The 13,365-nt window shown below is 34.9% G+C and overlaps 1 protein-coding gene across 14 annotated transcripts in view; it reads right to left on the bottom strand.

Moving 5' to 3' along the window:
* Positions 1-13,365, bottom strand: part of NFIB (nuclear factor I B) — a 245,679-nt gene that overhangs the window by 43,706 nt on the left and 188,608 nt on the right. For 11 of the 14 annotated variants that reach the window (XM_054519869.2, XM_054519871.2, XM_054519872.2 and 8 more), the window contains exon 7: positions 274-408. In XM_054519869.2, coding sequence (XP_054375844.1) covers positions 274-408 — 135 coding nt within the window. The remainder of the gene's footprint in view (positions 1-273; positions 409-13,365) is intronic. The other 3 variants (XM_054519875.2, XM_054519868.2, XM_054519873.2) reach the window with 1 other exon arrangement.

The raw sequence follows: 13,365 nt of genomic DNA, 5'->3' as shown, positions 1-13,365 counted from the left end.
ATGTTGGTCAGGCTAGTCTTGAATTCCTGACCTCGTGATCCACCCGCCTCAGCCTCCCAAAGTTCTGGGATTACAGGTGTGAGCCCCTGCACCCGGAGAAATCTTTTCTCATAAATCGAGAAGCAAAAATATTTGATCGGATTGTGCCCCTCCCCATATGGGTTGAGAAAATATGGTTGCCATAGCTCTATTTATAAACTTTTGCTCCGTCCCTAAGGGATTAGGCCCTACAGACAAGAAGGAGGCTTCTCCTCTATGCTTGAAACTCCTCACCACTGTGTGCAACTCCAGGTATTCCGGGATGGTGGTGCTGGGGGAAAGTGCTCAGTCTTGGGGAAGAATCCTGTGGAGATGCAGAGCTGAACAATGGCTTTTCAGGCTTCTTCATAGTAGTCGGAGAAGACATATCTGCGAGAAACAGAGAAAAACCCAAAGCTCCATGACCTTCTTAAGCTCTAAGGTTCATGTCAACATAATGACAGATCTCATCTTGCAATATTTTAGTATTCTTATACTTTGGCTCTTTTACAAAATATATTCTGAGTGTCAATGATCCAGCTATCTTGGAGCTCTGAAATATTCGTTCAATCTCCATGGAAGCTAGCAGAAGCCTTCATTAAAATTATCATCAGAATTATTCCCATTACTAAAGAAATCTTAAACTTCTAAAAAACCCAAAGTCTTGTTTCCTTTAGCCCCTTCGTTCACACAAAGGCCCTCTTTACCTCAGCATTTCATTCTGAGATTTATATGATTCAGAAGATTGTCTTTTGACAGAGGACAACTGGTGCAAATGTGAAAAACAACCTTCAGGTATGTTGGTCACGATATCACTGATTTCACAGCTTTTATGGAAAACTCATTCACCTGATTAGCAAAAAACACATTCCTTAATTTGCTCCTTCTGCAAACATTTACTGGGTTTCTGTACCGGCCAGGTAAAATGAAGATGTTAAAGAAATTAAAAGTAATTCCTGCTCTAGGGATGCTCACTGTTGGTGAGGAGGAAAATGATTAGAAGAAAATGGTTGTGAACAGTTGAGAGGTACAATGTGTGTTGAGAGCAGGGAAGTTTTGGCATTTGCTGCTACATTCCCAGCTGCGACGTACAGGACAGAGATCGTCTCAGTCTCCCCAGGATGAGGAAGGCATTTCCCATTGGTGCCATTTTCAAAATGTGAATGGGGATGACATTCTCAGAGAGGAAATGCTCAGAAAAAAAGATGGCACAGAATACACAAGTAAACAGTGTGTGGAGTGGTGAAAGATGAAGAAGAGGAGCAAGCCTCTTGCAGGTCCCACAGGATGACGGGTCTCCAGCTTCCTGTACAAATGTCTGAATGCTTACCCTCATTGGAGAAACGCCATAGATGGGCAAAACATGATCACAATGACAGTTTAAAACAATCCCCCCAGAAACTAAATGGAGGGCGGACTGGCCAAAACAGAGACAGAAATCATGAAGACCACTTCAAAAGCATCTATACATTCATTCCATAAATACTTGTTCAAGACCGAATGTATGCCACACGCTGCACTAGTCTGTGACACAGTGGTGAACTGGACTCACTTTCGGCTCCTTTAAAGCTTAAAATCTAGTGAGGTGATGTGGACAAGTAAGAAGGAATTGCAAAAAGTGCTGTGATAGGAAAAGAATTCAGAGATTTCAGGCTTCATTCACTCATTCATTTCATAAATATTTAATACTGCTAAAAGACAGATCATGAGAGCTTGAAATAAGAATCATGATAGAGCTAATGCAATAAATATTTTAACAGGATTCACCCAATTAAATTATTAAGCGATGTAGACTGTCATCATCTTAGTTGACTAAGAAACTGTACCATGCAGTTTGTTGGAATAAGCAGGGAGTTGAGAGATGTGCCTTGGTTTTAACATCTTGAGTGATGTTGACTTTAATGGAAGTTTATCAACTTATAGTAAAATGTTATAAAAATGATATGAGCTATAAAGTTTGTATTTTATTATGAAAAATGTTAATTGTATTCACAAGTAGACAGAATTGTAATGAATCCTCATGTACCGATAACCCAACTTTGGCAATGATCAATTCATAACAAATCTTATTTCATCTTTATCCCCATCTACACTTTCTCTCCCTGTGGTACTCTGAAGCAAATCCCAGATATCATATAACTTTGCTTCTAAGTAGTTCAGCATGTATCTCTAAAAGAAAATAAATCTTTATTAAAAGAAAAAAACACCAAAACTTTATCACACATATAAAATGTACACAATTTGCATTTTTGAGTTTTCCTGAAATTAGAAAAAGACCTTATGGTGCTATTAATATAAGAAAGTAATTATCATTACATTTTGCCATTTGAAAAATTACCTAAGTTCTGGTAAAGGCATTCATAAAATTAAATATGCACTTTCAGTATGGTGGCATTTAAAGGATGAATATGCTACTGTAAAGGCCGTAGACATCACAGTCTACAAAAAATGCCAGGCGTATTTGTAGCTGTAAGCTACAATTTGTGACTAACTGACTGTTGTGAATCTATCAGAACTTTGATGAGTCAGAGAACCATTTCTGTAAATCTTTTTCAAAAAAAAAAAAACAGAAATAAATTGTTCATAAAACCACAGCAATTAATGCCACTATAAAAAAAAGAAAAAAAAATTAAACCATGGTTTAAAAAATAGACAAAGAAAGCTCATTTCAGCTATCTTCAAGATGCCAAAAATAATACTTAATTTCGCTTAAGAGCTATGTGATTTCAAAAGGTAATACTACAAATATAGGCCTTTAACTAATGGATGTAAAATCATAGACATACAGATTATAAAGAGGTGGAAAGAACCTCTATTCTGTCTTTCTTGTTATAGATGATGCGATAACTTGCCATTCCAAATTTTTAATTTAAAATTAACTGTTTGAAAAAGAAACTGGGAACTTTTCACTGATACTCTTCTGCTTTACCTATGTTTAAATATAAATTTCAAGTAAAATGTAACTGGGTAAATCAGTTTCTAAAAATTCTATAGAATAAATAATAAAGCATAATTATACCTCATTTTAAAATAATTTAGGCCAGGTGCAGTGGCTCACGCCTGTAATCCCAACACTTTGGGAGGCCGAGGCGGGTGGATCGCCTGAGGTGAGGAGTTCGAGACCAGCCTGGCCAACGTGGTGAAACCCCGTCTCTACTAAAAATACAAAAATTAGCTAGGCGTGGTGGTGGGCACCTGTAATCCTAGCTACTTGGGAGGCTGAGGCAGGAGAATCGCTTGAACCTTGGAGGCAGGGGTTGCAGTGAGCCAAGATAGTGTCATTGCACTCCAGCCGCGACAAGAACAAAACTCTGTCTCAAAAAAAAAAAAAAAAAAAAAATTAATGTGACCACAGCTTGAGAAACAGAACAGTGTCATTCTGGGTATGTCATTTCTGGAGAAGAGGATCAATTAAGGCAATTGCAACTACTGTAACTATATCAGACTTTTCATTAAACTCAGGCAAATTCATGGGTCTCCTTTTGTAAAGGGCACATAAATCAAGGGTGTTTATATAGAAGTTGAAGATGATTATGTAATTTTTAATGTAAACTATATAAATTTTAAGAAGCAAAGCATTTGTATTTTCTTAGCCAAAACGACACACTTGCTTTTACTGAGTAATTATTACGGGTCCATTTATTTTTTCAATTCTTTTTTGGGCATGCACCTAATAATAATGGTACCTTCATAGAGGATTATACAGACCAACACAGAAGAAACAGAATAAAGTTTGCTGTTCAAGTTGCAAAAGGAACCACAAACTCTTTCCTTAAACAACAAAAGTAACTTATAATAGTAAATATAAGAATGGGAAGGTTCACTGACCAAACTGAAAGGATTTGCTTTAGAAACAGGCGAAGAACGGTAGTATCAGAATACAGGTTTAATTGCCTTTGTTTTCTCATTAAATGAAATTAATTCTTGGCCCATTAATAAAAATATACTGCTACACAGCACGCAGAAGACACTATGCTAAGAACTTAGGAAGACACAAAAGTGAATCCCTGCTCAAAAAAAAAAAAAAAAAAAAACCCTCTCTAGACTAGAAGGGGAAATAAAAGATCAATTATCTGGGGAAAAAGTAAGGATAGAGCTTCTAGCTACTACATTTTAATCATGAACCAAACTAGTATTATTTTAATTTTAATTTATTTTGAATGTCTACAGTCTAAAAGACTTCATGCCAAGGTGAAAAATGATATTGTTTCTATGTTTAATGTGCTCATATGCTACAAAAAAAGTTTGAAGAATGAATATATAGAAGACATACTTTAAAGTGACCTTTCTGTGAAGAAAAACAAATGCCACGCTTTTCACAATCTACTGTCCCTCAAGCAGGAAGAATAATACATAAAAAGATTAAGTTGAAAATAAGTTGAATAATAATAAAGTTGAATAATGCATAAATATATAACTTGAATAATGCATACATAATAATGCATAAGTTGAATAATACATAAAATAAAGAAGCTGAAAAGAGATACAAAATGATAGGCAAAAGATTAGCTGATGTTCCTACTGGTGGGAGGGAGGGAGGAGTTGCTGGTAGTTGATGAGAAAGAAGGACAGGCCAGTGATGGCTTAAAATCAGACAAAACAACTTAAATTTGATTTAGAAAGTAATAATTTATAAATGAATTGATTTTAGAAGAAAAAACTTTCCAAAAATTTGACTTTTTTTTTTTTCTGTTCTCACCACCCTTTTCACTTATACCTGGTTGAACCAAAAATTTTCTTCCTAGTCTCCTCCAGGCCTTCCTCACCATGGCACTTTATAAAAACCAGCAGCTGGCATCGTATCCTTCAAACAGTATCTTTCTCATTGCAAGATCTACCACAGTATCACATTTTTAAATAGCTCTTTTTCTTTGTTATTCCATTTTGTTTAAACTTCAGGGAAGCTAATTTTCTTATGGCTTCCGTTAGGAGCAGGAGAAATATGTTTTTAACTCTGTGCCATCCCTGGTCTATGACATTCCCTTGAACTAGAAAATGAGGCTTTTCCACTCTCCTTATTCCACCCATAGAACAATGTTTCATCCACTGAACAAACTTGTTTTCTCCTTAAGTAATCTCTCTTGGAAAACCCTGAGATCTAGATTTCATTAATGATCTTTTGTTTGTATCTTATATTACTTTATGGATTTTTCATTGTTATTTACTTGTATCCACAGCATATACTTTTTTTTAAAAAGGTGACTAATGGCTTACTTCCTAAGGAACATGCTTTTACCAAAAACACAAAAAGATGTAGAGGCTGGAAGAATATGCTACTTGGGAAGAGAATGAAAATAAAAGTAGAAATGAAAGAAAGAAGAGGTAAAGCAGGCACCGTGTCTAGGCAGCTTATTTTAGAATCTCTCGCATGTGAAAGAAACTGTATTATGAAGTGATGACTAGTAGCGCAGGATGAGAAAAATAACCATAGCCAGTATATCTTAAAATTCATGTTCCATGAATAAATATCACCAGATGAGAAGTAGCTGACTGTAAAGCAAAGAGAAAACAAAATCAATCACTGAGATTCTAATAAGTGTGAGGAACTATGGCTATGCATCAAGATGCCAAACAATACCACGTGGTCCCTGTCTTGGTGATACTCATGGTTTAGTAGAGAGGGCAGAAATTAAAGATAGAAATGCATTAAATAGTTGCAATCATAATAATATTGGATTGCAGAAAGAATTATTCTTAATGACAGATTAGAGAGAATAATTTTTTAAAAAAGATTCACATTGATGGTGTTATTCTTCAATGTGTACACCCATGTTTACATTTATAACTGGAAAATTAGCTATGACTTTAGAAACTCATCGTGTAGTTGAATATGTAATAAAAGATCACCATGTAAGAAAAAAGTTCAAGTAGGCTACTGAAAAAGTTGGTTCATTTATTCTTAAGCATCCCTTTAAATAAGTATTTTGCAAAATCAAATTATCACATGATTTTTCCTGACCATACTATATATATTTCTGGCACTGTAACATATATATATCCTAGGCCTTGATGTGTCATTTATTTCACATCATCACTTCAAAGAGATAAGGACTTAAGCAAATAAAGAGTTAGATCAACTCATCTCCCAACAAGGTAATTTCATCTACAAAGGAAGACACTCGCTGTGAAACACAGCGTATGTACTTGACTCATCGGCGGCTTGCACAAATGGCGCTCCAGATGTATATCTGTTCAAGTCAGCCCAAGGCAACAATTTTGATCAATTCTAATGTGATAAAATGCTGCAGGGAAAGTGTGCAGAAACGTGTTTACGTCAGCCCTTAATTAAACTGTTGTTCACTTCCAAAGAACCTTAGGAAACACTAATGAGACATGAGTTTTGGCAATTTCTTCATCAAAGCAAAGACCCCTTCCTCAGTCTGTAGCAGCCTGTCATCCAAGTCGCTCCCGGGATAAATGTCACATGGCACTCCAATCAGTTAGCCACCTGTTAGTAGAACTTCACTGAAGTCAACTAGTGATCTAGGGCAAGCTCAAACAGCCACCTTAACACCTGCCTGTCTGGGACACCTGCTCCTTTTTCACATATAGTAGAGCAATATGTTAGCTTTTCCAATATGCTCGAGTAGATTAAGGTTACAAATCAGACTTCTAAAGCCTACATAGAAAACACATAATTTTCTTTTTTGAAAAATTCCTTTTCTTCCCTATAGTAATACAATTTTTAACAATTTCAAACTAATTATGTAAGAACACACAAGAATTCTTGAATTTCTGGAAGCTATTATTTTCAGCATACCATATCACTAAATTAAAATGTATTCACTGTGCCAGTCCCATGATTTAGTCCTTTTTCTAGGATAAAATAGTCCTATTTCTATCTGGTTAACAAAGAAGTAAATTGCCTCAAAAGGTTTTAAAAGTCTAATTATTTTACATATTCCTAAATTGTCTTCCTTATTTACATGCCATACTTGTAACTTGTCAACAAGTCTAAATGAACCCTATAGAGACAAGTCACCATTTGCTGGCTACTTTTATTCTCCAGTATTTAATGTTAAGGTTTGTTTTATTGCTAAGTGCTTATAAAGCTATAATCACTGTTAAAAATATCTAAATATCTTCTTTACTTTTCACATTATCAAGCTGCTGAACAATTTACAGGATTCCTCTTTTTCCTTTCTATCTTTTATTATTTTGCAAATTTCATTTATTTATTTAAATTTATTTAATTATTTTAGAGACAAGGTCTCACTCTGTTGCCCAGGCTGCGGTGGCACAATCATGGCTCACTGCAGCCTCAAACTCCTGGGTTCAAGTGATCCTCCCATCTCAGCCTCCCGAGTAGCTAGGACTATGGGCACACAATCACACTCAGCTAATCTGTAAATTTTTAGTAGGGACAAAGTCTGGCTATATTGCCCAGGCTGTTCTGGAACTCCTAGTCTCACGAGATCTCCTGCCTTGGCCTTTGAAAGTGTTGAGATTATAGGCTTGATCCATTGCACATGGTCTTCTTTTTTCCTTTCTTCCTTTTTTTCTTCTTCTTTTTTTTTTTTTTTTTTTTTTTTTTGGCAGAAGAAAACTCAAAGTGTAATGAAAACAGTTGCAAAACTTCTGTTAACTTTGACCCTCTGGTATCATATTGACCAGAGGAGTCTGATACAGACCAGAGAGGGAAAGAACATACATAAGCACACTTAGCTTAGAGACAGTCCAATGGCTGGGATTTGACAAGATTATATTATATTGACAAGTTTTATCAAGTTGATACACCCTCATAATTTTTAAAGTTCTTCATTTTTTGGACTTTTGAAAGTATTAGACTTTCATAGATTTTTTTAAAAGAGTTTTATAGTTAAACAAAAATTCTGAATATCGAAAACCTCTTCAGAGACCAAATTCATTGTTGGGTGAAGGCAAATTTGGTCAACACATCCATCACTCCACTGAAACTCTGTCAAGCAACACAGCACTGAAAGTGAAAAATGAGCTTTAGCTTAACTGGGATATTTCTGCTTTCCATTAAAATGTTGGGTGGAAGCTGGAAGACAACAGGAAAAAGAAAAGAACCATCTGTATAAAATAATACTGTTATTTAAAATAAATAAGGTAGTAAATGAGAGGCTACCAAATCAAGTGTGTGGGATGAGTTTTGTAGCTGAAATCTGACATTTTTACTTCAGGCCACAAATCCAGAGTCAGTTTTGAGACAAGGAAACAGTCTGGGCTCTGTTCCCAGAGGACAAGGAGAAGGCAGAGAAGATGATTGCTAACTGAAAGCTAAAAAGACCACAATTTCTCTGCCTCTGTTTTTGCCCTGGGATAAATAGTGTTGAGGAGAGGAAAGTGTCCAGGTTATTTATAAGTGTATGAGTGTTATGTAGAATAAGACAACTATTAAGGCCAGATTGCGGCAGCATCTAGCCTGGCAGATACTTAAGATCCCAGCCCAAAGCTTTGATGTATTTATTTCTAAGGATCTCCATGTAGAGAATGACAGCAATCCTTACTTTAACAGGTTTTACCTAATAAATAAAGGACTGATGATGGGTGAGGGTGTGTGTCCTGGAGGAGGAAGAAAGGAGAGAGAGACCAAGTAGGCTCTGCCTTTACTTGAAAGCTTTGTACAATCCTTTGTACAATACCCTCTCAATTTCTCCATTTTCTTCACAAATGGAGCTATCCTGGCTCATGGGGAGAAGATACATGGTGTGTTCCTTGATGGCTTAAATAAAATATAAATGATAAAAAAAGAGGTGCATGGGTAAAGTCATAGGGCCATAAAGAATGTTCTATAAATTTCTATCAGCGGACATGCTTCGAAATTGCTTACAGAGCCATGTGCTACATTGAAATTATTACGGCTTACAACAATGGAGTTAAGCCATTCAGGCACTGCTCTAGGGAATGTAAATTGATAAGATATATGCCAATATTTACCAAAAGCCTTAGAAATGGACATAAGATTTAACTTAGTAATTCTACAGTAGGAATGTATTTATTCCCATAGCAAAATTTCACTGAACTTCTACTTGGTGATTTCATGCCAGGCAGTATGCTAGGGACTGGGGACAGTGAAAAGAACTAGACAAAAATCACCCAATCCAGATTAGGCACAGAGTTACATGCAATGATGTTCACTGTATCTCTCTTTATAATATAAAAACTCCAAAACTATCTAAATATTCATCAGCAAAGTAGATATTTAAAATTCTATGGTGTAGACAAAGTATGGCATATTATGTACTCATTACAAAGTGGAAGGCTGGATGGGGTGGCTCATGCCTGTAATCCCAGCACTTTGGGAGGCCGAGGAGGGTGGATCAAGTCACCTGAGGTCAGGAGTTCGAGACCAGCCTGGCCAACATGGTGAATCCCCATCTCTACTAAAAATACAAAAATTAGCTGGCCATGGTGGCGCGCATCTGTAATACCAGCTACTGGGGAGGTTAGGGCAGGAAGAGTTGCTTGAACCAGGGAGGTGGAGGTTGCAGTGAGCCAAGATCACACCACTGCTCTCCAGCCTGGGTGACAGGGTGAGACTCTGTCTCAAAAAAAAAAAAAAAAAAAAAAGGAAATTGAAGGATATGGTAAAATGCCATTAGACTATGAAGACAAAAAAACTTACAAAATAGCATATATCATATAAGCTCAATTTACTGCAAAAATACATTCATAGAAATAGAATGCACCGAAATGCAGAAAAATACATAGAAAAACAGGCTAGCATATATATAATCAAATACTAACAGAAGTTATCTTTATGTGATGAGATTACAGGTGATTTTTATTTTCTTCTTCATATTTGAAAGTTTGTTTTTTCAAATTCCCCACAAATAACTATTACTTTTACTGTAAAAATTGTAAAATACATATTTTTGGGAAAATCATTGCCTGTAGCTCCACAGAATACTATAAATGATTCCCAAAGCTGGGTTGACAATATTGAATCCTGTTAGGTGTCCAACATTACACTGCAAGAAGGAAAGCTTCTTATTAGTTTAGGTACTGGATATTGCAAAACTGTAAAATGAAATGCTTAAATGTAACATTTGCAATTTAGTTGGCTACAGGCAAAACAATGTCTTTTGAAAATACAGTGAAGAGAAAAGAATATCTAAATATCTGTGTCTAAGGACTCCTCTAGATGTAAAATTTTATGATTGTGTGGCAAATGTGAACAAGTCCTTCCCACACACTCCAAGTTAACAAAAAGCTCTGAATGTTATGACAAGACATATGGATGTAATCCCACTACAGTAGTTTGATGATGATGCCAGATGATTCAAAAAATAATTAGCTGCCATGTTAAGAAAGTATCTCTTTATATATATATTTACATTTATCACACTCTAAAATAACACTGGAAAAAATGGCAAGCTACGTTAAGAGGAGATAAGATGTCATCTTCAATTAGATTTCTCAACCATTTTTTTAAAATTTATGAAATCAGTTCCTTTTCACACAAGAAAGTATGGTGGTCTTTGTGTTAAATAAATGAAATTCTTACTTTAATTATTGAGTTATTTAATCTTAATTACACTTGAGCATATTATTGTATTCCTCAGTAAAGTAAAATATTTTCTAATAGTTTAAGTCTCTCTTGCCATATATTTTAGCCCAAGCACAGTTAAGTAGCATGTTCCTACAAGTCTCAATTTTATCACTTCTCTATAAAAAAGGTCTCGAGGCTACACCTACACCCAATACAAAGTTAAAGCAAACCTCTTTGAAGCTCACAAACATCTTCCAGAGACACTTAAAAAAATCCTTTGAATAACGAAGAACAGTGCTAAAACAATGAATATGGCATAAATGAAAACTACTTTTTAAAAACACTTCAAAATGCTTTTGTTCACTAAGCAATTTCATTTTAACAGACAGACAATGATAAAGTGTCTTGAGTAATGTGTGTAAACCTAATTTGAAAGAGAGAAAAAACATCAAACAATTATGCAGGACTTGGAGCATATTTTCGTCGCTTATTAAACACTGGCATAGGTAAATAGCTGCTATTCACCATGCCTCTCGGGAAAACCTCTTGGCTATGGAGGCTTATTAGTGTTAAGCATCTGAGAGCCATGGGCTATAAAATAAAATCAATACCATAACCTTAACTGTAAAAGTCAGAAAGATACTGGAAGAGTTCTAATTTAACAAGATTACAGATGAGTTTTCAGAGGAGAACATTTGGGGAAAAGCCATACATTTAAAAACATGTATGCTACAAGACATCTCGAGGTTTTTGTTGTTACTAATGCTGTTATTATCCACGCTGGTAATGGTTAGGGCTGATTTAACTGATGTGTTACTTTAGTGGATTTACAGGAAAGTCCTATAAATGATCTGGAACTTACTTCAAATAAAATCATTAAACTGAGGTAGTAAACTAATTGCTTGAGAACAATTATGATTTGATGTGATTTAGTGTGGTAGAAAAAGAATTACAAAAATTTTAAGGTCATCAGTTCAGCAGCTCAATGCAAATATGATTACTCTGCACAATATTCTGTTGCTCTTAATGGAAAAGGAGTCAAAATTGGTATAAATTGTAGCGTTTAAGTTCAACCTAAATCTATATTTTTTCTCCAACAAATGTAGATGAAGAAAAAAAGACATTCTGTCAATGAAATTACTATGATGGCATATTTATTATCCTAATGGTTTTAGAAATCATGTGAAATTCATCAGTAACAAAACCTCTATTTAGTAATGGACCAATTACATTTGTGAGATAACGTCAATGAAACCGAATATTGTCACAGGATAATGGTCTCCCATTGCTACATCCCTAGTCATTTAGAGAAAATAAATGTTGCTGTCTGGCTGAGTCATTTGTTTTCAAAGTAGGAGACACTGATTCCATAACAAGGTTCTGTTATAATAACTCAATCTCTATCAATCATTTGTTGCACCAGAATGGTGCAGGACAGGACATGCATTTGTGAGAACTGCGCATTCCTCAGGTGTAAAGCAAAATATACAGGGCCTCCAAGCACATAAGCAGCCCAATTATTGTTATTCAATGAGAGTGCTTAAAATGAACATTCAAAAAACAATTTAAGAAACAGAAAACTTTCTGAATTTTCCAAAAGATCCATGTTAATGACGGCTTTGAAAAGACTCAAGTACTGAAGATCTTCAAATTCTTTGACTCCAATAGATTCAAAATCTAAAATGTTAGAACACAAAGAAACCTTAGTATACAACTTTGTTATTTTACAGATGGGAAAACTCAAGATTTACTGAAGTTAAGTGATTTGTCTAAGACCACACCAGTATTTAGAGTTTCCTAATCACAATTACAGTGCACTAGGCTTAAGGCAAAAAGACTAGAACGGAACTAAAAGAAAACATATGCATGATAATAAATACATACTTTATTTTTATATTTTGACAAATATAGCTCATTTTAAACTGGCCATATATCACACACTTCTACTAAAGACATTCTAGAACTTAGGATTATTTATTACTACCTTATTAAATGGAAAAGTGATTTTAACCTGATTTCAGTGCAAGGACTACATGCATGAATCCCTGAGGAGTTTACGAGCCCCTATGAAGTTATGTGCATTCATCTGTATTGAAGTTTCATGCATTAAAAAAAATTGTAATAGAGGTTTTACAATTAGTTTGCAAAATCATAAACATAATATCTCAATGATGTTATCCCAAATATAATATCCCAAATATTTGGGATACAGTATTATATAGTAATAATGAGCATGGGTTTCTTCAGCTAGAGAGACAAGGGTTCCCATTCTACCTTTGCTACTTATGATCTGCATGATCTATGATGAGTTTCTTAAGCATTGTAATGATCAGTCTAGTAAGCTGTAAAATGGGGTTTCTGTCAGGTTTAAAAGAAAAATAGATATAAACTTAGCCAAGCACCTGACAGAAAGGAAGGGCTCAATAAATAAATGACAACCACAAATGGCAATAGAATCTTGTTTTCCTTGTTTCATTTACATGTGCATGTTGAATTTTTAAATTTACATGCTTTCTTCAATAAATAAATAATACAGAAAAAGGAGGTGAATAATCAGTGTAGGCTAAAAAGAAGGTGAAAATACAAATATAATCTATGGACTAAATTTGAGTCCTGATTCAAACAAGACAACCTTTGAGATATTCTAGGGAATTTGAACATGGATTACATGTTAGATTATATTAAGAAATTAATGTTATATTTGTTAAATTGATAATAGTACTTTGATTATGTAAAAAAAAATTCACTGTTCGAAACACTCAGATCTATTTACAAGCAAAATGACAGATATCTGGGATTTGCTTTAAAATACTTTCAAAAACTGGGAGATAGTAAATGCAATAAGACTGGCAAAGTGTTAATAACAGTTGAAGCTGGGTGATGCTACA

Source organism: Pongo abelii, chromosome 13 (genome assembly GCF_028885655.2).
Source record: "Pongo abelii isolate AG06213 chromosome 13, NHGRI_mPonAbe1-v2.0_pri, whole genome shotgun sequence".
NCBI classification, from domain to species: Eukaryota; Metazoa; Chordata; class Mammalia; order Primates; family Hominidae; genus Pongo; species Pongo abelii.
This window is presented reverse-complemented; position numbering and strand designations above follow the sequence as displayed.